The following is a 25,468-nucleotide window of genomic DNA, read 5'->3' as shown; positions in this document are numbered from 1 at the left end:
CTATTCCGTTTGTTTGGCCCAACACTGTTAATTTGATGAAGGGCTGAGGCTGTGACAGAAGGCCTGACCTGGAAAGGTAATTCCTCAAACTTCCTCCTCTATTAAAAACGCTTCATCACCACAGTGCCACCAAAGACCTTTGTGATCCATCTAACCTGAACATTAAGAGTATAGTTTTGCTTCCAGGATTCATAATAACATAATTAATGTTAATTTCCATGTACGTAGTATTTCCAATGGTGGTCAGCGGACTTTATGAGCTTAATTCCAATGACACAACCTGTAAAGATAAACCTAAGATTTATAACAGTGCAATAACAATATGAATTTCATGTATGACCCCCTCTTCAGTTGTTTCTCCTGCACAAGAGTTGACAGGAAATATTCAGATATTTGAAAATTCATAAGCTTCATTCAACGAGGGTCTGAATTAGGGAACTAAAATATTGTTAGTAGTCTTTTGCCAGTAGATTTTTAATAAATGTAGATTTTACAGAGTAAAATATTCTCATTGCTCAGAGAACTAAACATGTAATTAGCGGAAGTAAATGTTTAGGATAAGATATTATCGTATTAGGCATGGAACTAGTGAATTACCGGTTTCATAGTATAGTGATTTTCTAAACATTTAAATATTGATGTTAGAATTGTAAACTTATAGTATCATTTTTTTTTAAGTTTTGGGTATATGCTTTTCAACTTGTATCAGAGAACTCTTGAAACAACAGATTGACCAGACTCTTGAGCTGTAATTACTACTTATTGTAATTACCTATTTTTTGTTGTAAAATAATTTACATACAAATTTACATACATGCATACATAAGAATTTTAACTTTATTGCTTTGAGTCATGGTCAGACTTAAAGTTCATAAGGTCAGTTGTATGCAGAGCAACAAACTTTTGTGTTTTCTAACATATAATGAGTTGCTACTGAAGATATATGGCTTGTTCTGTTTTACTTGTGTTCCCCTCCTGGGCGATTAAAAACCTACAATGAGACAACCTCTAATTAAGACTTTTATTTGAGAGCTGTTAAACGCTTTGGAAGACGCTTGCTGGAATCTGGAAGTTAAGTGCGCACTTTTATTTGTCTCCACATGCCTTGTGAGATAAATCACATGGAGCTGTGGGGTAGGAAGAAAGCCGGAAAGATCTTTGGCATCAGATCTCATGTCAGGATAAGTGCACGGTACCTGGTCCCACCCACTGCACCCAGCACTCTCATTATTGCATTCAAATGAGATGTCTTGTCCCGTATCAAAGGTTATCTCCTTTCCAGCGCCTGAAGTCAGATCTGCAAATATTGACGGCAGTGTTCTGTTGCAAAGCCGCTGGTAAACATGAGACTTCAGCCAAAGGACTTTGTCTCCATAGACAAATTACTGGAAGAAATAGAATCTCTCTCTTTGAAGGTGACGTGTTATGTATGAAAACAATTAGCAAACTAAGGCCACGTGTGCATTCCTGAGGTCAGGATAAGAGAGTGGCTTCCCCAGTTGGGGAGGAGAGCCTCCATACCAATTATATTATGTCTGATCCCGCAGCGCAGTGTGGTTTAGTTAAAAGTCTCAGCACAAAACAAAGAAATTGAAAGACAGCAGGGGAAATGTGGGCAAATGGAAAGCAGACTCCATGGAGGACTTTCCCGTCATGGCTGGGGGGATGGCTGCCTGTTGAAAGGGGGTTTGTTATGGGTGGTTGTCAGGACAGGATTTGATTTCATCCAGAGGTCGAGGGTCAGGGTTCAGGGGCAACGGGTTAATGTCAGCTACCTGCTATTGTGAGAAAGTGGGAAAGGGAAGAGTGGGAATGTTTGGGTAATGACGAGTATCTCCAATGCACCAGGACTCTTGTTAGCTGTACCATGTTGTTGGGGGACAGTCCAACTGACTGCCGGGCTTTCTATGTTGCCAAGTATTGTTCCATACCACATAATATCACAACTACAGGTATAGTATAGTATAGTATTTGTATGAAAAATCCAGAATGTGCCCAATGTACCATCCCCACACACTGCTCGCTGGGCTCCTTTCATAGAAGTGCACTGTGTGTTATGCTGTGTATCACAATGACAAAAACAATCACCATCACTTCACTAAACTCTAACATTTTTGTAAACTATTGCCATATTTAACACTTTACAAAGGCATTACTATTTGTAGAGATATCAGATGATCTCACAAATAATGAGATTAAAATTGTTTCTTAAGAGACATGGATTGGTTTTGTTGGCTTCTTTGTTCAAGCGTCCCCTGTGTGTTATATAGATATTCCAGGTAGCCTACATCATCATTAAAGCCGCCAACTCTCCCCGCCCGGGAAACTGGATCTTGGAGCGCTCTCTGGACGGAAAGAAGTTCGAACCGTGGCAGTACTACGCCATTAGTGACACAGAGTGCCTGACCCGTTACAACATCACACCCCGTCTGGGACCACCTACCTATAAGAGGGACGACGAGGTCATCTGCACATCCTACTACTCTCGCCTGGTACCACTGGAACATGGAGAGGTAAACTCCAGTTTTAAATAAAGAAGCCGTATATCTATTGGCTCTGGGAAGTAGTGAGAAGCAAACTGACTTTATCATGACCTTCACATGCGGGTCAAAGCCAGTTTGCATCTTCATATCATTGTTCCTCTTCAGTTTGGGTTACTTTAGTCTAGCAGGTGCCCATATTTGCCGGTTGGTCTGTTGTTTTGGAGGATGTTGTGTGTGGATGAACAGGATAGCTCCGCTGAATGGAGGAAGAGCGAGCAAGATAAAAGAACACGTTTCCTGTGCCCTGGCTCAGCACAGACGAAGTGACTCAGGCCCACACAATGAACAATAGTGTTCCAGTATGCCCAGCCTGTGCCCAGTGTGCCACAGCAAAGGCTAGAAAAGCTGCAGGAATGTGAGTGTGTAGATGCATAACAAGTAGTGAAGTGGTCATTTCCATAGATGAAAAATAGCTCAAAATAATTTATAACCTTGCCTGAAACTAATTTATATGACATAATTTCATATTTTTTTATTTAATTTTTGTATTTGAATTTAAATTGGAATCTACCAATACAGACTCACCCCACAACCCCATACCACTCCAGGAATCAGCATTGAATATTCCAGCATCAGTATCCACATACAATTAATGCAGTATCTATATGGAATTAGAATGTGAATATGAATGTTTTTCAATTCTAAGCATCATTATTCGGTATGTCTATTAATCTTTTTCACTCTCTGTGTGTCAGATCCACACGTCTCTGATCAACGGCAGGCCCAGCGCAGACGACCTGACCCCTGAGCTGCTAGAGTTCACCTCTGCCCGCTACATTCGCCTGCGGCTGCAAAGGATCCGCACTCTCAACGCTGACCTCATGACCCTCAGCTACCGCGACCCCAAGGACGTCGACCCGATTGTCACACGCCGCGTACGTTTTAACCAAAGCCCTCGTGTTTTTATCTGCCTCTTCTGCATTCTGTTTGTTGTGTTTGTCTGACACGTTGAGAATAAAGACGCGAGCTGGGAAATGGGAACAGGATGATTTTTAATTAACATCTCGCCGCGGTGCTGGACAGTGTGTCAAATGTAATTAGGTTCTTCACTGCAAACTGCACATTATTATGTGAGCTGATGGGTGCTGCATTTAATGCCTGGCAGTGAGTGGTCTGTAACTGATACGTGATATTTCATCGGCTCCTCATTTAACTGCCCGTTGTTGCTCTCCTTCAGTATTATTACTCCATCAAGGACATCTCTGTGGGCGGGATGTGCATCTGCTACGGCCACGCCCAGAGCTGCCCCCTGGATCCTGAAACCAGGGTAACACAGCCTTTTGTCCTCTCTACTTCCTCATGACTATGATTAAACCAGACATATGTGTCGTCTCGCAGAGGGTCTGAAATTCAGGGTCCACCTCTCAGCAGAACAACTGAGTGCTTCTAGGGCTGTTATCATTATTATGTTATATAGTGTTTATATTGTGTTATTTCTGTGCACTAATGTTTCCCATGTCAATTTCTATTGCTTTTTAACACATTTTTTCTGTTATTGCCATACTGAAACTATATACACAATTATGATTCACATAGAAAGCATTACGCGACATGATACTGCGAGTGTTGCTTCTGTTTTACTGCACCTCAGCAGCTGCAACATCCCAACCTGCAAAAACTTTCAAAACCTGTAGTCTGACCAGAGGTCAAATGCACTTTATAATTTTTGTGTAAGGCTCTCAGAACGTCCGGGAGATTTAAAAGTAATGGAAATATACAGGCAATATGTGCAAATTTTTGCCATTTTTATCACAATCATGAAAGCTGATCACCGAGATCAAGCTGAATTTTATCGTGATCATCAATCAAGAACTTATAATCCCCCAGCCCCCCCAGCATTTCAGTATCCTGCCTTTCTTCACAACCCTCAAGCAGAGTGTGCTGTAAAAAAAACTACTGTGTGTGTCTGAACAGCTGACAACAAATCTTTCAATCAGAGTCTAATGGCTGATTATTTGACTAGGCGCCCTTTAATACTTCAGAGACTTAAATGTCCTCAAGGCCTTAAATAATTTACTTTGCTTTCTTTATGTAACTGTGCCCCTTTTGAAAGTAAAAGCGTTGGCTTCTTTTAGAGAAATGGAAGCAGCTACTGAACCCCTCTAAATAGAAAAAGACACACCTCCATAATTGATAATTAATCTAGAAATCTTACAAAAAAACAACAACTATGATCTCCCCCAAGGACAGATAGTGGTATAACCCACCCAGGTTTAACTTTAAAAAACTAACTAAAAAAACTCTTTCTACAGCCTCACACATGAGCCTGAGCTCACACACAAACCTCAGTTCACATGTTCAGAGAGCTTTTCTTCCCCAGTAATGTAAATGAATGTGCTACAAGACTTTGTGTGTGTGAGTGTTTGAGGGTGAGAGAGAGACTGTGCACGTGTTCTAGTGGACGTCCCCTCTGAGTCTCACTGGCCTCCCTCTTTGTCCCCTCAGATGCTGCAGTGCAAATGTGAGCACAATACATGCGGGGAGAGCTGCAATGAGTGTTGCCCTGGCTACCACCAGCAGCCGTGGCAACCAGGAACCATCTCTGCTGGAAACACTTGCGAGAGTAAGCAGGAGCGTCTTGTCCACCATTTGACACAACTTAAACATCTCATTTTGAAAGTGTTCTAAATGACCAGAGAATGAGCTGGCATGTGAGGTATATCCTATTAAATCCCAAATACTCCACACAAGGAATCCATACATTCCAAAACAAATTGGCTGAGAGCCACTCAGGACGTCTGCCTTATTTACCAATACTGTAACATTAAACTCAACAATGTCAATTTGGGGTCAGGGTTAGAATTTGGGATGTTGAATAAAAGTTTCATGTTTGCTGAAAACTACCCACATTTTTCATCTGAAGTGTTATTTATGGTGTAATTATTGATAAAGGCATCAGAAAGTGTAGATAGAGACTGTAGACAGATGGACAGACACAGTCACTTTGTCACGTTCACTGTGTGCATTCGGCTAATCTGACTCCGAATTTGTACAATAGAATGCAACTGTCACAGCAAAGCAGGGGACTGCTACTACAACCGGACGGTGGCCGAGCAGAGAAGGAGCATGAACGTTCACGGCCAGTATGTGGGAGGCGGCGTGTGCATCAACTGCACGCAAAACACTGCGGGGGTTAACTGTGAGACCTGCGCCGATGGCTTCTTCAGACCTCACAAGGTACCGTGGCCCCACACAGATACTTGATAGATGGCTTCCCTGAGTGGGTTTATTGTGTGTGTGCGTATGCGTGTGTGTGAGTGGAGGAGATGGCCCTGAATCCTCCTGTTACCGTAGTAATGGCCCAGTTGGAATTACTGCCTTCGATTTTCACATTTATGATTCCTTGCTGATTACTGTAAAATTTATATACCACTGACATAAACCCTACGTTCTCTCTGGTCTGTTATGGGTGAACAATATTTTATACAAATAAAAAAGGCATTAATAATTCAGATGGTTTTAAATTTTAAATGAGGCGTCTTAGTGGGAAATTATTGAGATTCCCTTTCAATACGCACAAATTGCTTACTTTAATTACACAGACCTTCCCAACTTGCTTAGATTTACTTTATTGCTGCAATGAATGTTCTGAAACCTCTGGTATCTACACTGGCTGTGTGTGTGTGTGTGTGTGTGTGTGTGTGTGTGTGTGTGTGTGTGTGTGTGTTTGTGTGTGTGTGTGTGTGTGTGTGTGTGTGTGAGCGATTATTCAGTAAAATGCATTATGCTATGTGCAGGTTTCTCCATATTCCGAAAGCCCGTGTGTGGACTGCAACTGCGATATGCGTGGATCACTCAGCCCTGCCTGCATCAGGGATGATAACCACGCCCAGCCAGAGAGGGGTGAGGCTGCCTTGCTTCTGCCTTCTGCCATTCTGCCAAGTTTCATTTGATGAAATGATCATAATTAATACCAAGCTACTTTTGGCTAATACTACTAGAAGGGATACGCATATTCTTAAATGCATGTTATATAAGTGTAAATGCCTCGGTCAGATGACCTTGTGTTGGCCTCCACTGTTCCTACTCAGGCCTGAACCCAGGACAGTGTCTGTGTAAGGAGGGCTTTGCGGGGGAGCGCTGCGACCGTTGCGCTTTCGGCTACAGAGACTTCCCCCTGTGCACCTTCTGCGAGTGCAGCCTGGAGGGCAGCCTCAATATCGACCCCTGCACCGAGTGCATCTGCAAGGTAATGTTCTAGATCAGCGTTTCTCATAAAGTTATTTGTCCTGGGGACCAGTCATGTCAGACTGCATAAAGGACCACCCCCAACCAAACCCCCCACCCCTGCTGCATGCATGCACATTTGCATAGATAGCTATTATTACTATAGATAGATAGAATTAATATTATTATAATTATCGTTATTAATATTATTATGGACCTATGCCTGTATATAAGGACAAACAAACTTTTTTTGTGCAAAAATATGTAAACTGACTTTTAATATAAATAAAATTACAGGTCTAATCACAAGTTTAATCAAAAGTTTAATTCAGTATTCTGGTCGAAATGAGGAAGGCATGCTGACAGAGCCGCTCAGAGCGTGTTTTCTGGGCTGAGTCTGTTTCTTTACTAGATTATTTCAGTAACTCATAGCTGAAATATCAATTTCTACCTTGAATATAAGTGATAATTATATAATATAATACACTTCATTCGTATGCCTGCACCCATATTTACACATTAATAGTGTCAGGATATAATTACAATATTACTCTGTGATGAACACTATTTAGGATTCTTTAAAGTTACTTAGATAAATTCTCTGTTCTCAGGCTAACGTGATGGGTGCCAACTGTGACCTGTGCAAGAGGGGCTTTTACAACTTGCAGGCCAGCAACCCAGAAGGCTGCACCGAGTGTTTCTGCTTTGGTGTGTCTGACGTGTGTGAGAGCTCGACTTGGTCCACCTCTCAGGTAACACATACACACACCCATCTTTAATTCAGTAGCCTCAGTAATCTAAAAGTTTACAGTAAAGGGATTCTGTTTGAGTTTGGGTCAGAAAAGGTAAACCCACCCATTTTGGGGTTCTGTCTGTGGTCAGGTGGAGCACAAGGACAGCTGGCTCTCCCCCGTCACTCACAGCAACTCGGTCTACTCCGCCCCGCTGGTCGAGGACAACCTCATCATCCCCGGCAACGTCTCATCCTACCACATCCTGTCAACATGGGCAGCAACAGACACTTTCCTGGGAAACAAAGTAGGCTTTGTTTTATTATGTATGAGATTGAAATCAAATGTGTGCAGTGAAACTGTAAAAACGAGCAGCATAACAGAACGTCTCACAAGCGAAAAAGAAAAAGAGCAAGATGTAAGCAAAAACGTATGTTGTCAAAATTCCAGCCTCTTATTTTACATTTCAACGTCGTATTTTTGTTTGATATTAGGAAATTCTTGTTTCAAAATTTTGGCACAAATCTGATTCGATACTTATTATAAGGTTTGTTTCAGAAACCACATAGAATGGAACTGTCCGAAATAAATCTGAGCAAATTTTATTTTATTTTTTTTTGCTCCCTTCGGACAAGGAATATGTTCTCTTTAAATGGGACATTTGAAACACCTTTAAAAAATGTAAGCAAATAAAAGTACCGTGCTGAAAGTGGACTGCATACCCGACTCACACTTCAAGTGTCAGCATTTCCCACAGAGAGCGTGCAGTGCGCTGCAATAAGTGAGCTGTCAGTCGCTGTAATGAACAGCGTGTATTAGCACCAGAGAAATTGATTTCGGCTGGTTAGTGGGAGGGGGCCCTTAACTGGCTGTGTTCTCCCTTGGGAACATACTCTCCTTCTCTCACACTCATTTTCATTCCCTCATTCTTCCCAGAATCCCTCGTGCCCTCTGCCCCTCGCTCCTCGCATCATCCTTCTTTTTCTGTCCGATTCTTTTCCTTTCCTTCTTAACACAGAGGGCCGTGTAATTAGACCCGGTCAGGGCGCCACTCGCCAGAACATTAAAAAATAATTAGGTGAAACTTGTCGGGTCCTGCCCTAATATTCATGCTGCTCACCCCCAGGTGATTAATGAAATGAAATTGTGTAATTATTCCCGCTATTGCAGTAATATTTAAAGGGCAAATGTGTTGGAGGAAGCAATTATAAGAGGAAAAGCCTCTCCCCCATTTCCATTAATCCCCATAATCAATGCTGTGCAGCATGGGGTGAACAAAAGATTGCTTGAAGCTGTTGTTTTAATTTAAAAGTGCAATTTATGGTAACATACATGAGTTCAGTTGATCCACTACGTAATATGCATTTTGTTTTGGAGACCTAAGTGAACTTTTTGCCTGCTGTGTAGGTGACCTCATACGGAGGCTTCCTCAAGTATAGCGTGGCATACGACGTCTCGATGGAGAACGTGGACAAGTTTCTTCTGTCTCATTTTGATTTTATCATTGAGGTAAGCTGAATGATCAGGTTTGTATTAATAAAGCTTCACGGTCCTTAAAGGTGCAATACGTCAAATTTGGCCAGCCGCCGCATTTATACTCTATTATATAGGGTGCAGTATGGGGAGTCTTTTTTTCTTTCAAAATTCGCCAGAAAAGAACTACTGTCTCGTGTACAAACCACCATCAAGGGGGAGATAGGAGACCAAGACAAAAATAAAACTGGTGCATAACTGGTAACTACAGCATATGTGTCTATATTTTCATATGTGTCTATATTTTCTACACAGTTTTACCTTGCAAAATGACTTATGTAATTTTGGAGCAGTGGTGGCCTTGCGGTTAATCGGAAGGTTGCCGGTTCGAATCCCGATCTGAACTGAGGTGCCACTGAGCAAAGCACCGTCCCCACGCACTGCTCGCCAGGCGCCTGTAAACTCGCTATTGCCTTGTTAGGTGCACAGTGGTATTACGAGGCGTAGCAGGCCGCTGCTGGCTTGTTGGAATGCTAACATAAATACATGTGTTTCTTTGACACATTGTTGCAACTGTTGATAATTATTTGGAATGTTTTAAGCTAAAATCTGCTAAATCTGGTGTTGTTCTGCTCCTTCTCTGCTTCCTCAGGGGAATGGCAGGAGTCTTCGACAGTCGCCATCCCACCACTTGGTCCTGACTCCACTGAACGAACAGAGTGTTTCCGTGGCGATGGTGCCACACAGCTTCGTGGACCTGCACACGGGCCGGCACATCCAGAAGGACGAGCTCATGATGGTGCTGGCTGACGTAGCTGGCCTGAGGATCAGGTCTTACCTCAATACCAGTGCTGAAGGAGCACTGAGGTCAGAAACTCCAGAGCTTATAAATGATTTAATATAGCTTATCGTTCATTAATATAGTAATACAGATTTAGAAAAGTTTCATTTTCTTTTTATGGATTCTGTAGGCTCAGTACGGTCTCTCTGGATGTGGCCAACCCAGACTCCACAACACATCTGCAGGCAAAGGCTGTGGAGCAGTGCGAGTGCCCCTGGGGCTACTCTGGCACTTCCTGTGAGGTGGGCTCATGTGAAATGAATTTAAATACAATTATTAAGATCACATTAATGGGTCAAAAACGTGTGAGCAAACTAAGGATTCAGCTCCTACCACACTGCTGCTGAATGCTTGTTATGTGACTCTTTATCATTTGTAGTATTGCATCTCTGGGTTCTACCGCGTTGGAGGGATCCTGTTTGGTGGTAACTGTCTGCAGTGCGAGTGCAACGACCATGCCACAGAGTGCGACATCAACGGCATGTGTTTGGTAAGTTTCGTCTGACGTAACTGGGCACAAACATTCAGTCTTTGAAATCAATCTGAAAACGGCACCCGTGGAGCAGTTGGGGTTTAGGGAGATAAACACCGTGCTAATTAGAAGCACAGATGAGAAGCTCATGCTGTATGGTGCTGAATGAAGGCGATCGCTTTTCTCAGCATGTTTGGTTAAAAGCACCTGCTCCATTTATGTCAGGCTGGATGATAGAGGCTTGAAGGTCATTGTGGGGTGAAAATATCTGAAATTGGAAATGAAATTCTGATATTGCAGGGAGAAACTTTGTTTAACATAGATTAGTGGGTGCAGAAAATTTATAGATGGATGAAATAATGTGAAAAATGGCTTCATTTTTTATTTATGTAAAAATACAATTTGGAAGTGGTTTTAAAATTATTGTATTGGCCCCACCCCTTCTGTCAAGAAGAAGAATAAAGCGCTTTTTGCTAAATATACCATTATTGCATTTTTTTGTAGCCTGTGAATGTAAATTGCAGCACTTTTTAGACATATAAAATAATATATTCTGCAGATGAATCTCAAGTCATTACCCATTTTCTGATGTATTACTATGTTAATGGGTATGTATGTGTGTGTTGCAAGTCTGCGGTTTGGCTGAACTTGATCTGCTGAATCCTCAGGGCTGTAAACACAACACCACAGGGCCCCACTGTGACCAATGTCTGCCCGGTTTCTATGGCGACCCCTCGGAGGGCACCGCAGAGGACTGCCAGAGATGCGCCTGCCCGCTGACAGTGGCGTCGAACAAGTGAGTGTTCTACCAGTGCTCGATTCGTCCTTAACTTTCTCTGGGGGTTTTAACTCAATTAGGGGTTTTACAGCCTGGCACATCTCTCATGGCAGCGATGTGCTTTATTTTTACGCTGGGAATCTGCTTTATATCCCTCTCTGGCGGGCCGGAGCCATGTTAAAAAATCTGATCCCATGTTATGCCCTCTACTAAAAGAACACTTTCTACTCTTCAGTTTTAGTCCAACGTGTTCCTTGGAAAGTTCTGGAGAGATGACATGTGACCAGTGCCAACAGGGGTACACAGGACAAAAGTGTGAGAGGTACAATCACTGCTTCTGACCTCCCCTTGCTACCATTGGTATTCAGTCGGGGGAAATCTGGGTGCTCATAAAGCCCAAATCCTCACTGCACTGTACACATTTACATCTTACCTATTTGAACTGCACTCTGTAGGTGTGGCCAGGGTTACCACGGCAACCCCAGCATCCCAGGTGAGGGCTGTGTCCTGTGTGAGTGTAACGGAAACGTAGACACGCTGGAGCCCGGCCACTGCGACCCCAACAGTGGCGAGTGTCTGAAGTGCATGGGCTACACCTCTGGCCCCCACTGCGAGAGGTGCCAGGATGGTTACTATGGCGATGCCATCACTGCCAAAAACTGCCAGGGTAAGGACAAATAGAATTAAACAGCCTATCGTTCTCACTTACATTCTGTTAGAACCTAAATCAAAATCAGTCATGGTGGTAGGAGTGATTTATGGTCTGAAAGTAAATATCTTTGGTATGCCAGCATTACCCACTGGTTATGTAATTAGTCTAAAAGCCCATTATGTCGTTACAGTGGCTTAGATATAACCTGACCAGCGCAGGACACAGCAATGGGGTCCGTTGGTAGAATCCTTGTTAGTGTTCGACTTTGAGATTTTGTACTGACACCTAGTGGTCACTGACAAACCGGCAGAATTCAGTGACATCGTTGCTTTTTAACCTTTGCAACTTTTCTTTAACTTCTTGGTTATTCTTTGAAAATGTTTTTTAGCCTTTGCAACTTTTTTAACTTCTTTGTTACTTCTTTGAAAATGTCAAACTATATTTTCTGATTTTACTCTTGTCATAGCTTGTGGTTGCCATGGGAACGGCTCCAGTTCTAGCATTTGTGACATTGCAACGGGCCAGTGTGTCTGCAAGCCTCATGTGGTTGGAGAAAAGTGTGATCGCTGTGAGGTATGTTTGGTCTTGGGAGTATTCATTCGTTCATGGGTATTATGTTTTCATCCATCATCTCAGCCACATTCATCCCTGTGCTGAGTCATTTTTTGGAAAGGATTCCCATCTCCCTATTCCATTTTTCCCCATAGCCCAAGTTTTTTCCCACTTCCACGTTCCAGCGGACACCAGCTGGTGGGTGAAACTGGGCTGCTGAATGTTTTTGCCATCCATTAACATGGTCATATTGTGTTTTCACACTTGGGTGGGTGGCGGAAGGGACTGATGAATGAAGGAAGTGGTAGGCTGTTATCAGGCCAATTGGATGGAGATAGAGGAGATAAGGGGACGCAGATGTTCCTTAAGCATGGTGTCAGATGCCCAGGACTTGGGTAAAGGTGCCAGGTGACACCACCACCAGCACAGCCTGTCGGCAGCTCCAGTGGGGGCTCTGTTGGACTAAGTACCACCACATTTGGCAAAGTGACATAATAAAGATGGACGACAGACTCAGCTGTAGCATCTGAATAAATGTCCTATTTGGACAGTGATTTGGGTTGTAATTAATGACCCTCCGAGTGGCCATACTCCTGCTTTAGGGACACTGGTTGTATTGGCTGATTCAAGAAAGTTTCTTGGAGTGAAGCCTTGCAGACAAACATCCAGATGAAAGCCATTTTGAATGAACCTGGACTGAATTGATTTGTCATGCTTTAATTAGAGATTAGATGCCTCCAGAGGTTCACATTCACTTATTTCACCCCTTTTGAACACATTTCTGATAAAAAAAAAAAATACATACAAAAAAAATAATAACACACAACAGCAGCCAAGCACCTTCCTGCTATAAATCAGGAAAAACATGAATACATGATTAATGACCAGCTTCATTTTGATAGAAATTAAAATTAAATGTCCAAATGCAGACAGGTTGACAGGTGACTAGCATACCCCCTTCCAAAAACCTCTCGTGTTCCTCTCAGGTGGGATTCCACAGCCTTAGTCGAGATCACTGCATCGCATGCAACTGCAGTCAGTCGGGTTCAACTTCTACTGCATGTGACGAAGAGGGCCGATGCCAGTGCGTTGCTGGAGTGACAGGAGACAAGTGTGACCACTGTGATAAGGGTTACTACAACTTCCAGAAGAATGGCTGCACAGGTAAGATGCATTCTTATGGTATGTCTGGTTTATTTTTTCTTTAGTCAAACGTAAGAGTGATTTATTTTTGTACAGAAGTTTAATGCATGTGCGAAAAAAAATCTGCTCTGTATTTTTCTGAATTGATGACATAAAATTGTGCCGTTTTTCTGAATTAGTGAGAGATATTTCCTTGGAAAAACATAACCAGCCCAAATGCATTCCAGATGCATTATGTTAAACGCATGAAGCCTAGATTTAAGCAAATACAAAAGAGGACACCTCCGCACGGCCAAGAGTGTGTGTGTGTGTGTGTGTGTGTGTGTGTGTGTGTGTTTGACATGCTGCTGTACCAAGCTCCTAAATAAGCTAATTGGGAGCTGTTCACAGCATTTTAAGGTACATTTTACTTCATAAAATTAATTAAAAACAACAGAGCAGAGTTATTTGGATGCATCATGCCTCTGTATATTTGAGCCTTGCTGACCAAGGACTAATCATTTAATTCTGCATCATCAGCTTGTGACTGTGAACACACCCATGGCAACTGTGACCCAGATACAGGGGTGTGTATCTGCCCCCCACACACTAAAGGGGAGAAATGTGAGCTCTGTGAGGAAGACCACTGGGGTCATGATGGGGCAACAGGCTGCAAGGTAGTACACACACATAAACACCTTTTTAATATAGTTTTTTACAGGCTGTATATGAGTTCACTCTTTTCTCCCTCTCTTGTTAGCCATGTAACTGCAGTGTGGCTGGGGTCACCTCCACACAGTGTGACTTGGCGAGTGGCCAGTGCTCGTGTGCACCAGCCTTCGATGGGCAGAAGTGTGACCACTGTGCCCTGGGCTTCAGGAACTTCCCAGAGTGCACCGCCTGCGACTGTAACCCCAACGGCACACGAGAGGAGTTCTGTGACGAGCAGCTGGGCCTGTGTGGCTGCGAGGACCAGGGCAGCTGCGTCTGTAAGGTATCTGCTGACCTGACCTTCTCAGCTCAGAGCCTATAAACCAAAAGTCCAAAAACCAAAGTCACAGGTTCAAACCCACTTACTACCATTGTGTCCCTGAGCAAGACAGTCCTGGGGGACTGTCCCTGTAACTACTGATTGTAAGTCGCTCTGGATAAATGCTGTAAATGTAAAATGGAAATAGATTTACATTTATGGCATTTGGCAGATGCCCTTATCCAGAGCGACTTACAACATGCTTTCATGTTACCATCAATGAAGTATTCACTAGGACTCAAACCATGAACACAATCATTTTATTCACCCTGTTGTATTTTTTCCTTCAATAAGTCAGACTACAAGAAATTGACAAGTTAGTCTAAGTATTCTCTAAAGAGGAAGGCCTTAAGTGGGGCTTCCTTATGTTGCATTAAAAGCAACATTGATCATTAAGAGCTTGCTTCATAATAGATAGGGAAAAAGGAAATGTAATAATTGATTTTGATTCATAGGGAAAGTAATGTTTTTTTTCTGGTTGACAGGACAATGTTGGGGGTAGAGGGTGTGATGAGTGTAAGAGAGGGACCTTCGGCTTGTCCGTGCACAACCCCGCTGGGTGCAGTGCCTGCTTCTGCTTTGGAGTTTCCTCCGAATGTGAAGAGCTTGGTGGGCTGATCAGAGTGCCGGTGAGTAAAGACTCATTCTTCACTGCTCAGAATACAAAGGATACCATTGTATCTATTCAGAAGTGTTGCACACTGTAGGAGGGCGCTCACAAACAACATTTTATGTTGTTATCACCCAGCCATTCATCAGTGTTTTCAATAATTCATCCTATGTCGGTTTCCCTTAAATCATATCTGGGCAGCTCATAAACTATTCACAGCACCTGCTTATTCACACCTTACATTAGCTGTAAAGATGAATACCGTTTTACATTTTAACTGTCAAAAACTGCCTAAATACATTTGAATGTGTACAAAAGTGTAAAAGATCGTATTATGGTCCATTTGACAGTGAGACCCAGCTGGCTGCAATACAGATGGGGTGCTTCAGCCCTAAACAGAACCATCTGTTGAGGTCTTGGTGCTCAGGGGACACAGCTGTGTCTGTCCATCTCAAGGACATAGGTTTTATCCGCTTAGCATAGACGAGTGAAGGCCAGCACATAGACAAGAGATCAGAAGATGACCCTGATGAAAATGTTATTATGCAGTCAGTCTCAGTAGGATTTTTCCCCCGGTGTAATATTCTCAGAGTATGTGAAATATTCTGCAATACGCAGAAATAATTTGCTATTTTCCTACCTCCCTCTGTGTTTAATGACTCTTTATTCTTCAACATCAGTAGATCGATCAGGAGTTAGACAGCTCTGGATGTTAGCATACACTGCCTTTGTGATGTTGAGTTCCATCTGAAATTCTCCTCCTTTGTCAGATTACACTAGGGCCAGAACCGGAGCGCCTCCATGTGGTTAGCCAGAGTAACCTGCAGGGCACACTGGATGGTGTCTTCGCGCAGGGATCCGAGATGCTGCTGGACCCGAGTCTGGTACAGAGCTCTTCCCTGGCTGGACCACATTACTGGAGATTGCCCAAACATTTCCAGGGCAACAAGGTAAAGAGACATCTGAATTTCATTTTTTGAGCTCTAACCCCTGATGTCTGACATTTTCCCTCTTTCTTTTGGTTTATAGCTGTTGTCATATGGAGGGAAGCTCTCCTATGTTGTCAACTTCTTTGCCCTGGATGGAGAAGGCCTGGTCAACTTTGAGCCTCAGGTCTTGATACGAGGAGGACACCTGAAGAAATCTGTCATTTTTATTGACATGCCTGCTCCCAAGAATGGCTTTGTGACCCATCAAGAGGTTCCCCTGACAGAGGTGAGTTATTGTTTATCTCTTTATAAAATATGAGTTGAAGCTATTCAGGTATTTTTTTCTTTAGTCATGTTAATGGATTAAAAGTAATGGTAAATCTGATATCCTGGCCTCCAGGACTGTATCTGAATATCCACGAATTAGACAGTCTGTGGAAAATGTATTATTAATTACTCTGTTGTTCAACAGCACCAGTGGAAATACTTCAATTCCGTGTCGGAGAAAGCTGTGAGCCACTCAGACTTCATGTCCGTCCTGAGCAACGTTGAATATGTCCTCATTAAAGCCTCTTACGGCACAGACCTGCAGCAGAGCAGGTGAGACCACCTTCTCTTTCCGGTTCCTCTTTTTGAATATAATCTGAGGTATCAGTGATTTTCTGATTTAGTGTTTAACACCAATGATCTGGTATTATTTAGGATCACGAACATCACCATGGAAACGGCCATTGAGGCAGACGAAGTTTCTGGTGACCGGGGGGCTGCACAGTTGGTTGAGAGCTGTGAATGCCCACCTGGGTATGCCGGCCTGTCCTGCCAGGTACACATTTCATCCATGTTTTTAAAGCTGACTACTGGATCTTCCTACAGTTTTCACATATGTAATATGTAACATTTTTAGCATTCTCACTGAAAACATTCAGTACCGTACATTATAACAGGACTAGGTGTGGCTACACTTTTAGGTCCTTTGGACATCCCCACCCACGATCCTTTGGTTCTGTTTCAGGAGTGTGCCCCAGGCTACTTTAGGCAGCCCCTGTCTGAACTGAACATGAAGGGCAAGAACCGGCCTCTCATCCAGCCCTGTGTACCCTGCCAGTGCAACAACCACAGCCTGGCCTGTGACCTGGACAATGGGAAATGCCTGGTAATAATGATTCCTTTAGAATATGTCTTTGAATGTCTTAAATAATCTCTGATAGAACAAACAATCAAAACGAGTGATTAAATCATCATTTTTAATTCCTAACCAGGGCTGCCAGCATAACACTGCAGGGGAATACTGTAATGTTTGTGTCCAAGGCTATTATGGGAAAGTGAAGGGGTCTATCAACGATTGCTCACTGTGCGCCTGCCCACTTCAGAGCAACAGGTAACATGCTGACCTCGAACCTCCGTCAGTTTATTATGGTGTATAATTTTGATCTATAACTGTACAGTATTTAAAGAAACGAATGTTGATGTTGCTAATATTGAAGAAATATTTATGAAAATGTATGTGTTTGTCTTGGCCTTTTAGCTTCAGCACATCATGTGTGTCGGATGGGGTGGGCGATTACCGCTGCGATGCCTGCAAGCCAGGCTACGAGGGCCGATACTGCGAGAGGTAAGAACCAGAGCAGCGCCTGTATAAAATAATGTGTATGAGCTAGAAACAACCCACACCTTCTTGCTCACCTGTCCCTCACTTTCAGGTGCGCAGTAGGTTACTATGGAAACCCCTCTGAGCCTGGCGGTCGATGTGAGCCCTGTCAGTGCAGCGGCACTGGGTCCCTCCACCAAGTGTGTGACTCTCTGACAGGGAAGTGTGAATGTAAGGTGGGGGTTACTGGACACACGTGTGATGAGTGTGAGGCCAGACACGTTCTGATAGAAGAGCAGTGCGTGTGTGAGTATCTCAAACACCCCGATTTCACTTAACACGAATCACAAAATCCCAGATCCGTTTTTTTAACCGACTGCTTTGCATTGTTCCCCTCTGAATTAAGCTTGCGATGACGAGTGCACAGGAGCTTTGCTGGATGATGTGTGGGCTCTTGAAGGTTCTATTAATGCTGTGAACCTCACTGGGGTCATTCTGGCACCGTACAGTGTGCTGGTGTCCTTGGAGAAAGAAGTCCAGGTTAGAAGTTTGACCTTTGAACTGCAACAAAACCTGTCCAATTTTGGTTGTCGTGGCAAATTATCTATGTTCTAATGTAGGACCTCCCATCATACTGTTACTGTTGTTGGAATGTATTGCTTCCTTTTTAAACCAGTTAAATAGACCTGCACCACAGGTTGTAATGGCAGTCCTTGGACAGCCATTCTTTCGGTACTCTGATCAATGCTGAGAGTTGTCAATGTTGCCAGGTGCGCTGTCAAGATTAATCACTGACTGTCCTGACTTTATTCAGTACTCCTGAGTGGTTCTATTGTTTTTTTGTTCTTAAAACTTGCAGGGATCAGGACTATAGACTACTCCTCTTTATTATCCTGTAACTATATGCTATTAATGCTGTAACTACTTGGAAGACACTTGGTGTCTGTTAAGGGGTTATGAACACCTCACAACACACAGCTTTTTTCACAGACTCTCCTGACACTGAAGAATGGCCCAATCCGTCGTCTGAACAGCACAGAAGAGAACATGGCAAACTGCACAACTGCAGTCAGCATCTTGCAGCAGAAGGTGAGCACCAACCATGACCCTTCCTCACCAAGCCATAATACAGATACAGCAAAGATACATGTCCTTCATGCATCTTAGATAAATGCAAAATATTTTGCCTAACCATCGGTTGAACGTCACCCTGAAGCATTGTTCTTCTTTTGTAGGCGCATGATGTGTCTGGGTTTGCAGAAGCAATGGTGAAATCAGCTGAAGATAGCATTTCTCTGGGAAATCAGCTGCTGGACTTAATCAACAGGACCCATTCTGCGATCCGGGGTACACAAACATTGCTTTTTCATCCAGGTGTAGATTAAGTCTCAACAAGAAATGAAGTGGTAATTGATCAGTCAAATGAATTAATTGGTTCTGATTGAATCAGCACTAGACCAGGAGGCAGACCTTCTAAATGGGACTGTGAAGGGGGAGATGGACACGACAAACAGAACCGCTGTGCTGGAGGAACTGACATCCATGCTTGAGAAGATCAGAAACATCAATATCACCTATGGCAAAACTGTTGTTGACCAGGAGATGAGGTCAGTTTTCAGTTTACTGGGTGTTCACACCAGAAAATCAATTGTGCAGCCTCACGGAGACATAGTCTAATAGAAAATAATATCTGAGTTCAGATGGTACCTGGATTAAAATATTATGTAATATAACGTGTCCTATTAATAATAACTTTATTTTAATGCTTAACATGTACTGAGTCATCAATTTTGTGTTTTTAGGAACATTTTGTGTAAGATTAGGTTTAATCTGTGTCTCTCATTAACTGATTTGATCTCAGTCTTATTCATATTTGCTCTACAGGTCAATAATGGGTTATATACATTTAATCTAAATATTGTTACTTATGCATAAGTAATAATGCATAAGTATGTGTTTGTGTTTGGTTAATGTTCAGTGAGGCCAAGGGCCTTCTTCTGAAGGTGCAGACGGAGTTTGAGCAGTCTCAGAATGCCACAGAATCACTTATTGAGACAATCACTGCTGTACTATCCAAACACACTCATCAGCTTGAGAAAACTCAAGCGCTCCTCAACAACGCGAAGGATCACAACAGCCACACCCTTCACCAGCTCAGCTCCTTCAATGCCAACCTGAGCCAGTTCACTGTGAGTCTCCCATTCCTAATGTATCAATTTACATTTACATTTTTCATTTACAGTATTTATCAGACACCCTTATCCAGAGTGACTTACAATCAGTAGTCCCCTGGAGCAAATTAGAGTTTAGTGTCTTGCTCAGGGGCACAATGGTAGTAAGTGGGGGTTGAACCTGGGTCTTCTGGTTCATAGGTGAGTGTGTTACCCACTAGGATACTACCACCCTACAATTTATCACACATGCTGATGATCATTTTTCTGCAGTGAAAGCTCCATTTTGAGGCCATGCCACTACATTTGTGACCTCAAATCTTAACAGATTTGGTTTAATGAAGAGCAGAGTGATTTTTCTTGTGTCTACAGATCCTGAAGGATAATGTGAGTGTCTTGAATGAAGAGGTGGACACACTGATGCAGGAGGCTCAAGATGCCATGCATGATGCTTTTAGTATTGCTGAAAACCTGGACAATGTCACAGCTGTGAGTCACACAGACTTAAACCTTACAAAATACACTGCACTGGGTTTTCTCAATGTTATTGGAATGTTTAAGTTAATTAACCACGCTTATTAAAGATTAATCCTATACAGACTGGTTGAATCTGATCTGTAGTTTTGAAAATGTTGGCATTTGTATTATTCTAGGTTCATTGATATAGAATATACCTTGGATTTATTGGTAAAAGGAACGGAAGGATGGCTGGTATGTAGGCCAGAGGGAGTGTGTGGTGAGCTCATAGTTTATGGTTGTGTGTTGGGTAGAGGCTGGAGGAAACACAGGATGACCTGGAGCGGCTGTACCCGACTCTCAGGATGCATGTAGACACTCTGGTGATGGAGCTGACCGAGAAAGAAGCTCTACAGTTGGTCTACAGGGCAGAGGACCAAGCCCGTGCCTTGATGGAAAAGAGCATGGAGATCCAGTTTCCCAACAGGTGTGTGTGTGTGTGTGTGTGTGTGTGTGTGATCTCTTTGTCCCTTGGAACAGGTTTAATACATCCTGAATCTTTACAGCTCTTTGCTTACATCACTGTCACTGAATGCCACCGGACAAAATAGTAATATCATGAGGGACATCCAGTCAGCTGATGAATTAGCACAGGGAGCCGATCAAGCGGCTGTCTCTGTACTCAGCCAGGTGAGTCAACCAATCAGACCAAAGGATCTCAACACAGACTTAAAATAAATAACTGATGATTGAAAATCACCTTTATGTAATTTTATTTTGTATCTGCAGGCTGAGGATGCACTGTCTGACTTGGGGACAAAAGCTCTGCAGCGTAGCTCAGAGATCCTGGCTCAGAGCCTCCCACTGCGCAACCATTCTGCTGGTGTGTGATTGCATTAAATAAAAGCAAGCTTTTAGAGGACAAAGACACTGGTGCAGCATGATAAATGATGCTGATTGTTCTGTGTCTTGTTTGTTTTGCTGGGTTTTCAGGCCTTTTGGTGAATATCACTCAGGTGACAGACAGACTGGGCTTGGTCAGAGCCAACATGCGCAACTTCAGCCAAGTATTCCCACAACCATCTGTCATTCTCCGCAACTTGCCCAATGGTTTGTATCTTCACTCCATTACGTGCGGTTTGGCACCTGAATCTTTAACAACTGACACGGGGCTTGTTGTTCTAAACCAAATGAATGCAACTGGCTGAAGGTGACCTTATTGTCGTTTTTGGAAAGACCTCACATCCGAATGGAACTAAAGTGGTCTCAAACAAAATTCATCTTGTTGAATTAATCTTTCTTATGAAAGTGTGTACTGTGTCTTTACATTCTTTTTGTCTATGTCCTAAGGCAGCAGAGAGGTGGTTCATGAGGCCAAAGCACAGGTGGAGAGAGTAAATGCTTCTCTCCTGAGAGCACTAGAGCGCCTGGACAACCTCCAGCTCCAACTGCACCAGTCATCCTCGGCTGTTTCTGAAGCCAATAGCACTGCCTTGAGCACCAATGAGATGGTCAGTGATTCAGTGGAAACAGGTGAGTTTCTTTTTCTGTTCCATTTCTTTACTGTTTATACATGATTAGTGAAGAGCTTCACTGTAATACGGAACACAGTTGTGATATTACCTTGAACATACACAGACAAATAACCTTGATCAGATATGACTTCAAACTGTTTTAAATCTCTACCACACCTATTTTATGCCTATAGCTAAAGCTGCTGAATCCAAACTGAAGGAGGTGGAGATGAGAACGGAGCAGCTCTTTGACAGGATGAAGCCTCTTAGAATTCTGGGGGAGAATTTGAGTAGGAATCTGTCTGAGATCAAAGAAATGATCAGCCAGGCTCGGAAACAGGCCGCCTCGGTCAGTACGCTGAATCATCTTAATAGTTACAGTCTTTCCTGATCTTAATTTTAATTAATTTTGTTGCCCTCGGTTGCCAGAGAAATGTCCTTCAATTGCCGTTTGATTAATTTGCCTGAATACACTTATTCATTTTACATCATTATATCATCTTATGTCAACATTTTAAAAATGTGTATGCCAAAACTGAGAGCAGTTTCCATCTCTGCTCGCTGCAGATCAAAGTAGCTGTGTCTGCAGATCGAGACTGCGTGAGGGCATACCGGCCTGAGATCTCCTCCAGCAATGTCAACACAATAACACTGACAGTGAAGACTAGCGAACCTGACAACCTGCTTTTCTACATGGGCAGCAGCTCAACTGTAAGTATGACGTGTTTTTGTTTTTTTTTGATCGATCATACAGTTGTTTGTGATCTTTGAGCTCCCTGCCTATTCGGTTCCTTGTCTTTTGTTAGGTTGACTTCATGGCCTTGGAGATGCATCGCGGGAAGGTGGCCTTCCTGTGGGACACTGGATCAGGACACACAAAACTGGAGTATCCTGATGTTGCCATAAACAACAATAAATGGCACTGGATTAATGCCACTCGGTATGTTTGACAGTTTAATGTGATGTACCAGCTGCACTGTCCTTTTGCATTCGCAGAACATAACATGTATCATTGACGTTGGATGTTGTCCTGATCAGGTTCGGAAAGCAAGCGTCCTTGGCTGTGCACCAGCTGGACTCTGCTCCAATGCCGGCAGTAAAGGCCACAGCACCTGGGTCCTCCACAGTCCTGGACATCAACAAAACCACCTGGATGTTTGTTGGTGGTCTTAGCGGGCAGGTCAAGGTACAACAAATAGCCAATTCTTTGTTTTTGGTGTCCCTCTGGGTCTAGTTGTAAATCCATTGATCCTCTCATAAACGTCCCACAGAAATCCTCAGCGGTGAAGATGACCGACTTTAAAGGCTGCATGGGCGAGGCATCACTGAACGAGAAGAACATTGGGCTGTGGAACTTTGCCGAAAGGGAGGGGCAGTGTCGCGGCTGCTTCATGAGGTAGTTTCTCGTCACGCCTGCAAAATTGCAACATTTTACTATGATGTTTGCAGACGACCAATTTCGTTTCTTTTTAGCCCTCAGGCAGAAGAGACCTCTTTCAATTTTGACGGCAGTGGGTACTCCGTGGTGGAGAAGTCACTGCGCCCCACAGCCACAAGCATAATCATGCTCTTCAAGACCCTGGCACCCAATGGGCTGCTTCTATACCTGGCTTCCAATGGCACGGTAATAAAAGTTCACATCACTTTCATGGATTTGGTTAACAGTTTTTGGTTAATGGCTAATGAATACATGACTATTCATGATATATTAATGATTTTTTTTTCTGTGTAGAGAGACTTTTTGTCAATTGAGCTGGTGGAGGGGAAAGTGCGTGTAACCTTTGAGTTGGGATCAGGACCCCTCACCATGACTTCTACCAAAGCTTACAACACAGGAATCTGGTACAAAATTGCCATCCAGAGAAATAAACGCAAAGGTTGGTGATTGCTTTTGACTTTTCAGGCTACACTGAGGTACATCTAAAATGTGTATTAAAAATGCATGTGTTGCTTTCAAAGGTTACTTAGCTGTGATGGCTGCAGACAATCCCTTGGAGCGGGAGACCATAGAGGCAGAGTCTCCGGGTCTTGCTTCTGACCTCAACCGCTCTGACCTTGATCCCATTTACATCGGTGGCCTCCCCAAGTCAAGGCCAATCAGGTATGTCGAAGTACATTTGCCGAATGTTTCCAAAAACTGGAATTATCCTGATTTCCTGATCATAATGCTAATAACTACCGGCCTAATAACTACCAGTCAAATGTATTTACAGGAGACAAGTGGTTGCACATTCGTTTGTTGGATGCATCAAAAACATGGAGATTGCTCGAACCAACTTTGACCTTCTAAGAGACTCATATGGTGTGAAGAAAGGTTGTGTTGTAAAGGTAAAAGGAGATATTTTGCTCTTGAGCCCAAATTTAAAAGCAGTTCTGTTTCTTTTAGTGTGTGACCTGACTGCTCATTGTAATGTCAATCTGATTCTGTGTGCTTAAGCCCATCCGAAGTGCCTCCATCCTGGGTGGAGGTTACCTGCAGCTGCCCCCCATGACGCTCAGCCCCCAAACTGAGCTCATGGCCACCTTCTCCACTAAAAATGACTCTGGCATCATCCTCGTTGGTTTCGCCAAGTCAGCGAATCGTATGCGAAGGCAAACACACCAGGTAAACAAAGAGGCAAAGTCACAGGCTTGATTTGGCTTGTGATAAACACTTTTAAATCCTTGTAATTATGGGTGTATGTAATCAATCTCTCTCTCTCACTCTTTAACTCACTCTCTTTCTCTGAAGCCTTTCTTGGCTGTCATGTTGGTTTCAGGTAAGCTGGAGGTTCATGTTAACATGGCAGAGGGTGGGAGTGTCCACAAAGCTGTCATCAAGTCACAGAAAGGAACTTTCGGTGATGGACTAGAGCATTCGCTTGTACTACAGAGAAACAAGAGGTGTGTGTCTCTGTGTGTGTTGTTAACTGCCTCACCATGGCAATGAGAAATATTTCCAGCAAGGCTCTTAATAGAATGTTTATTGTACAAAAATGCTTACTGTATTACTGTGCCAGTACAGTGTAAATGCACCTATGTGCCAATATATGAGTTTTTACACAAATGTTACACTTTGTGAGTAATTATAGTGGTAGTAGCCTAGTGGGTAACACCCTCGTCTATGAACCAGAACACCCAGGTCCTTGATAAGTTGTCTGGATAATTGGGAGTGGTAGTGGGGCAGTACTAGCCTAGCGGTTAAGGAAGCGGCCCCGTAATCAAAAGGTTTCCGGTTTGAATCCTGGTCCGCCAAGGTGCCACTGAGGTGCCACTGAGCAAAGCACCGTACCCACACACTGCTCCCCAGGTGCCTGTCATGGCTGCCCACTGCTCACTAAGGATGATGGTTAAATTTCATTGTGTCACTATGTGCTGTGCATCATAATGACAATGACTTTTATAAGGGCGTCTGATAAATGCAGTAAATGTAAATATTCAACATTTGCCAACATTTGCCAGGACAATGAACATATTGGTAGACGAGGACCACCAGGCGTCAGTGAGGCTGGGCTCCTCAGCCGATAAAGGCTCTCTCACCCTGGGACAGTTCTACATGGGTGGAGTTCCACCAGGAGAGGGCAGCAGTGTGCTGTCAACCACCAACTCTTTCTACGGCTGCATCAGCAACATTGTCCTGGAAGCCAAGTGAGTAATGGACACCAAAAATACAGATGAGGCGGAAGTACTATCAGGTTTTAAATGTGTATGTGCTTTTACTTTTGAGTATGAAGTGCAGGGCTCGGCAACTATTGGATATTTTTTATAGCAACATCCACGATTATACATTATTTCTTAAATATCCTGCGGGGCTTTGGGTGAAAGGTTGACTTTAATGGTCTTCAATTTTATTAGTCTAC

At 43.2% G+C, this 25,468-nt stretch overlaps 1 protein-coding gene across 2 annotated transcripts in view; it reads left to right on the top strand.

The window, feature by feature from the left end:
• Positions 1 to 25,468, top strand: part of lama1 (laminin, alpha 1) — a 35,941-nt gene that overhangs the window by 7,366 nt on the left and 3,107 nt on the right. Inside the window, exons 4-55 of one of the 2 annotated variants that reach the window (XM_028965131.1) lie at positions 2,271 to 2,513; positions 3,239 to 3,418; positions 3,721 to 3,810; positions 4,989 to 5,106; positions 5,542 to 5,720; positions 6,281 to 6,386; positions 6,575 to 6,732; positions 7,322 to 7,462; positions 7,593 to 7,748; positions 8,849 to 8,950; positions 9,567 to 9,781; positions 9,886 to 9,997; positions 10,135 to 10,245; positions 10,896 to 11,023; positions 11,241 to 11,327; positions 11,461 to 11,672; positions 12,124 to 12,230; positions 13,196 to 13,373; positions 13,872 to 14,008; positions 14,092 to 14,325; positions 14,847 to 14,990; positions 15,742 to 15,921; positions 16,001 to 16,186; positions 16,373 to 16,500; positions 16,603 to 16,723; positions 16,913 to 17,053; positions 17,160 to 17,278; positions 17,426 to 17,512; positions 17,601 to 17,794; positions 17,895 to 18,028; positions 18,479 to 18,577; positions 18,724 to 18,835; positions 18,939 to 19,095; positions 19,467 to 19,677; positions 20,032 to 20,148; positions 20,430 to 20,602; positions 20,682 to 20,805; positions 20,905 to 20,998; positions 21,109 to 21,225; positions 21,466 to 21,648; positions 21,824 to 21,978; positions 22,197 to 22,340; positions 22,436 to 22,569; positions 22,668 to 22,815; positions 22,901 to 23,025; positions 23,103 to 23,253; positions 23,362 to 23,506; positions 23,589 to 23,730; positions 23,843 to 23,957; positions 24,067 to 24,234; positions 24,361 to 24,512; positions 25,071 to 25,256. In XM_028965131.1, the coding sequence (XP_028820964.1) occupies positions 2,271 to 2,513; positions 3,239 to 3,418; positions 3,721 to 3,810; positions 4,989 to 5,106; positions 5,542 to 5,720; positions 6,281 to 6,386; positions 6,575 to 6,732; positions 7,322 to 7,462; positions 7,593 to 7,748; positions 8,849 to 8,950; positions 9,567 to 9,781; positions 9,886 to 9,997; positions 10,135 to 10,245; positions 10,896 to 11,023; positions 11,241 to 11,327; positions 11,461 to 11,672; positions 12,124 to 12,230; positions 13,196 to 13,373; positions 13,872 to 14,008; positions 14,092 to 14,325; positions 14,847 to 14,990; positions 15,742 to 15,921; positions 16,001 to 16,186; positions 16,373 to 16,500; positions 16,603 to 16,723; positions 16,913 to 17,053; positions 17,160 to 17,278; positions 17,426 to 17,512; positions 17,601 to 17,794; positions 17,895 to 18,028; positions 18,479 to 18,577; positions 18,724 to 18,835; positions 18,939 to 19,095; positions 19,467 to 19,677; positions 20,032 to 20,148; positions 20,430 to 20,602; positions 20,682 to 20,805; positions 20,905 to 20,998; positions 21,109 to 21,225; positions 21,466 to 21,648; positions 21,824 to 21,978; positions 22,197 to 22,340; positions 22,436 to 22,569; positions 22,668 to 22,815; positions 22,901 to 23,025; positions 23,103 to 23,253; positions 23,362 to 23,506; positions 23,589 to 23,730; positions 23,843 to 23,957; positions 24,067 to 24,234; positions 24,361 to 24,512; positions 25,071 to 25,256 (7,580 nt within the window). Of the gene's footprint in view, positions 1 to 2,270; positions 2,514 to 2,540; positions 2,899 to 3,238; positions 3,419 to 3,720; positions 3,811 to 4,988; positions 5,107 to 5,541; positions 5,721 to 6,280; positions 6,387 to 6,574; positions 6,733 to 7,321; positions 7,463 to 7,592; positions 7,749 to 8,848; positions 8,951 to 9,566; positions 9,782 to 9,885; positions 9,998 to 10,134; positions 10,246 to 10,895; positions 11,024 to 11,240; positions 11,328 to 11,460; positions 11,673 to 12,123; positions 12,231 to 13,195; positions 13,374 to 13,871; positions 14,009 to 14,091; positions 14,326 to 14,846; positions 14,991 to 15,741; positions 15,922 to 16,000; positions 16,187 to 16,372; positions 16,501 to 16,602; positions 16,724 to 16,912; positions 17,054 to 17,159; positions 17,279 to 17,425; positions 17,513 to 17,600; positions 17,795 to 17,894; positions 18,029 to 18,478; positions 18,578 to 18,723; positions 18,836 to 18,938; positions 19,096 to 19,466; positions 19,678 to 20,031; positions 20,149 to 20,429; positions 20,603 to 20,681; positions 20,806 to 20,904; positions 20,999 to 21,108; positions 21,226 to 21,465; positions 21,649 to 21,823; positions 21,979 to 22,196; positions 22,341 to 22,435; positions 22,570 to 22,667; positions 22,816 to 22,900; positions 23,026 to 23,102; positions 23,254 to 23,361; positions 23,507 to 23,588; positions 23,731 to 23,842; positions 23,958 to 24,066; positions 24,235 to 24,360; positions 24,513 to 25,070; positions 25,257 to 25,468 lie in introns of those variants that run through there. The other variant, XM_028965132.1, reaches the window with a different exon arrangement.

This window comes from Denticeps clupeoides, chromosome 2 (assembly GCF_900700375.1).
Source record: "Denticeps clupeoides chromosome 2, fDenClu1.1, whole genome shotgun sequence".
In the NCBI taxonomy this organism is placed as follows: domain Eukaryota; kingdom Metazoa; phylum Chordata; class Actinopteri; order Clupeiformes; family Denticipitidae; genus Denticeps; species Denticeps clupeoides.
This window is presented reverse-complemented; position numbering and strand designations above follow the sequence as displayed.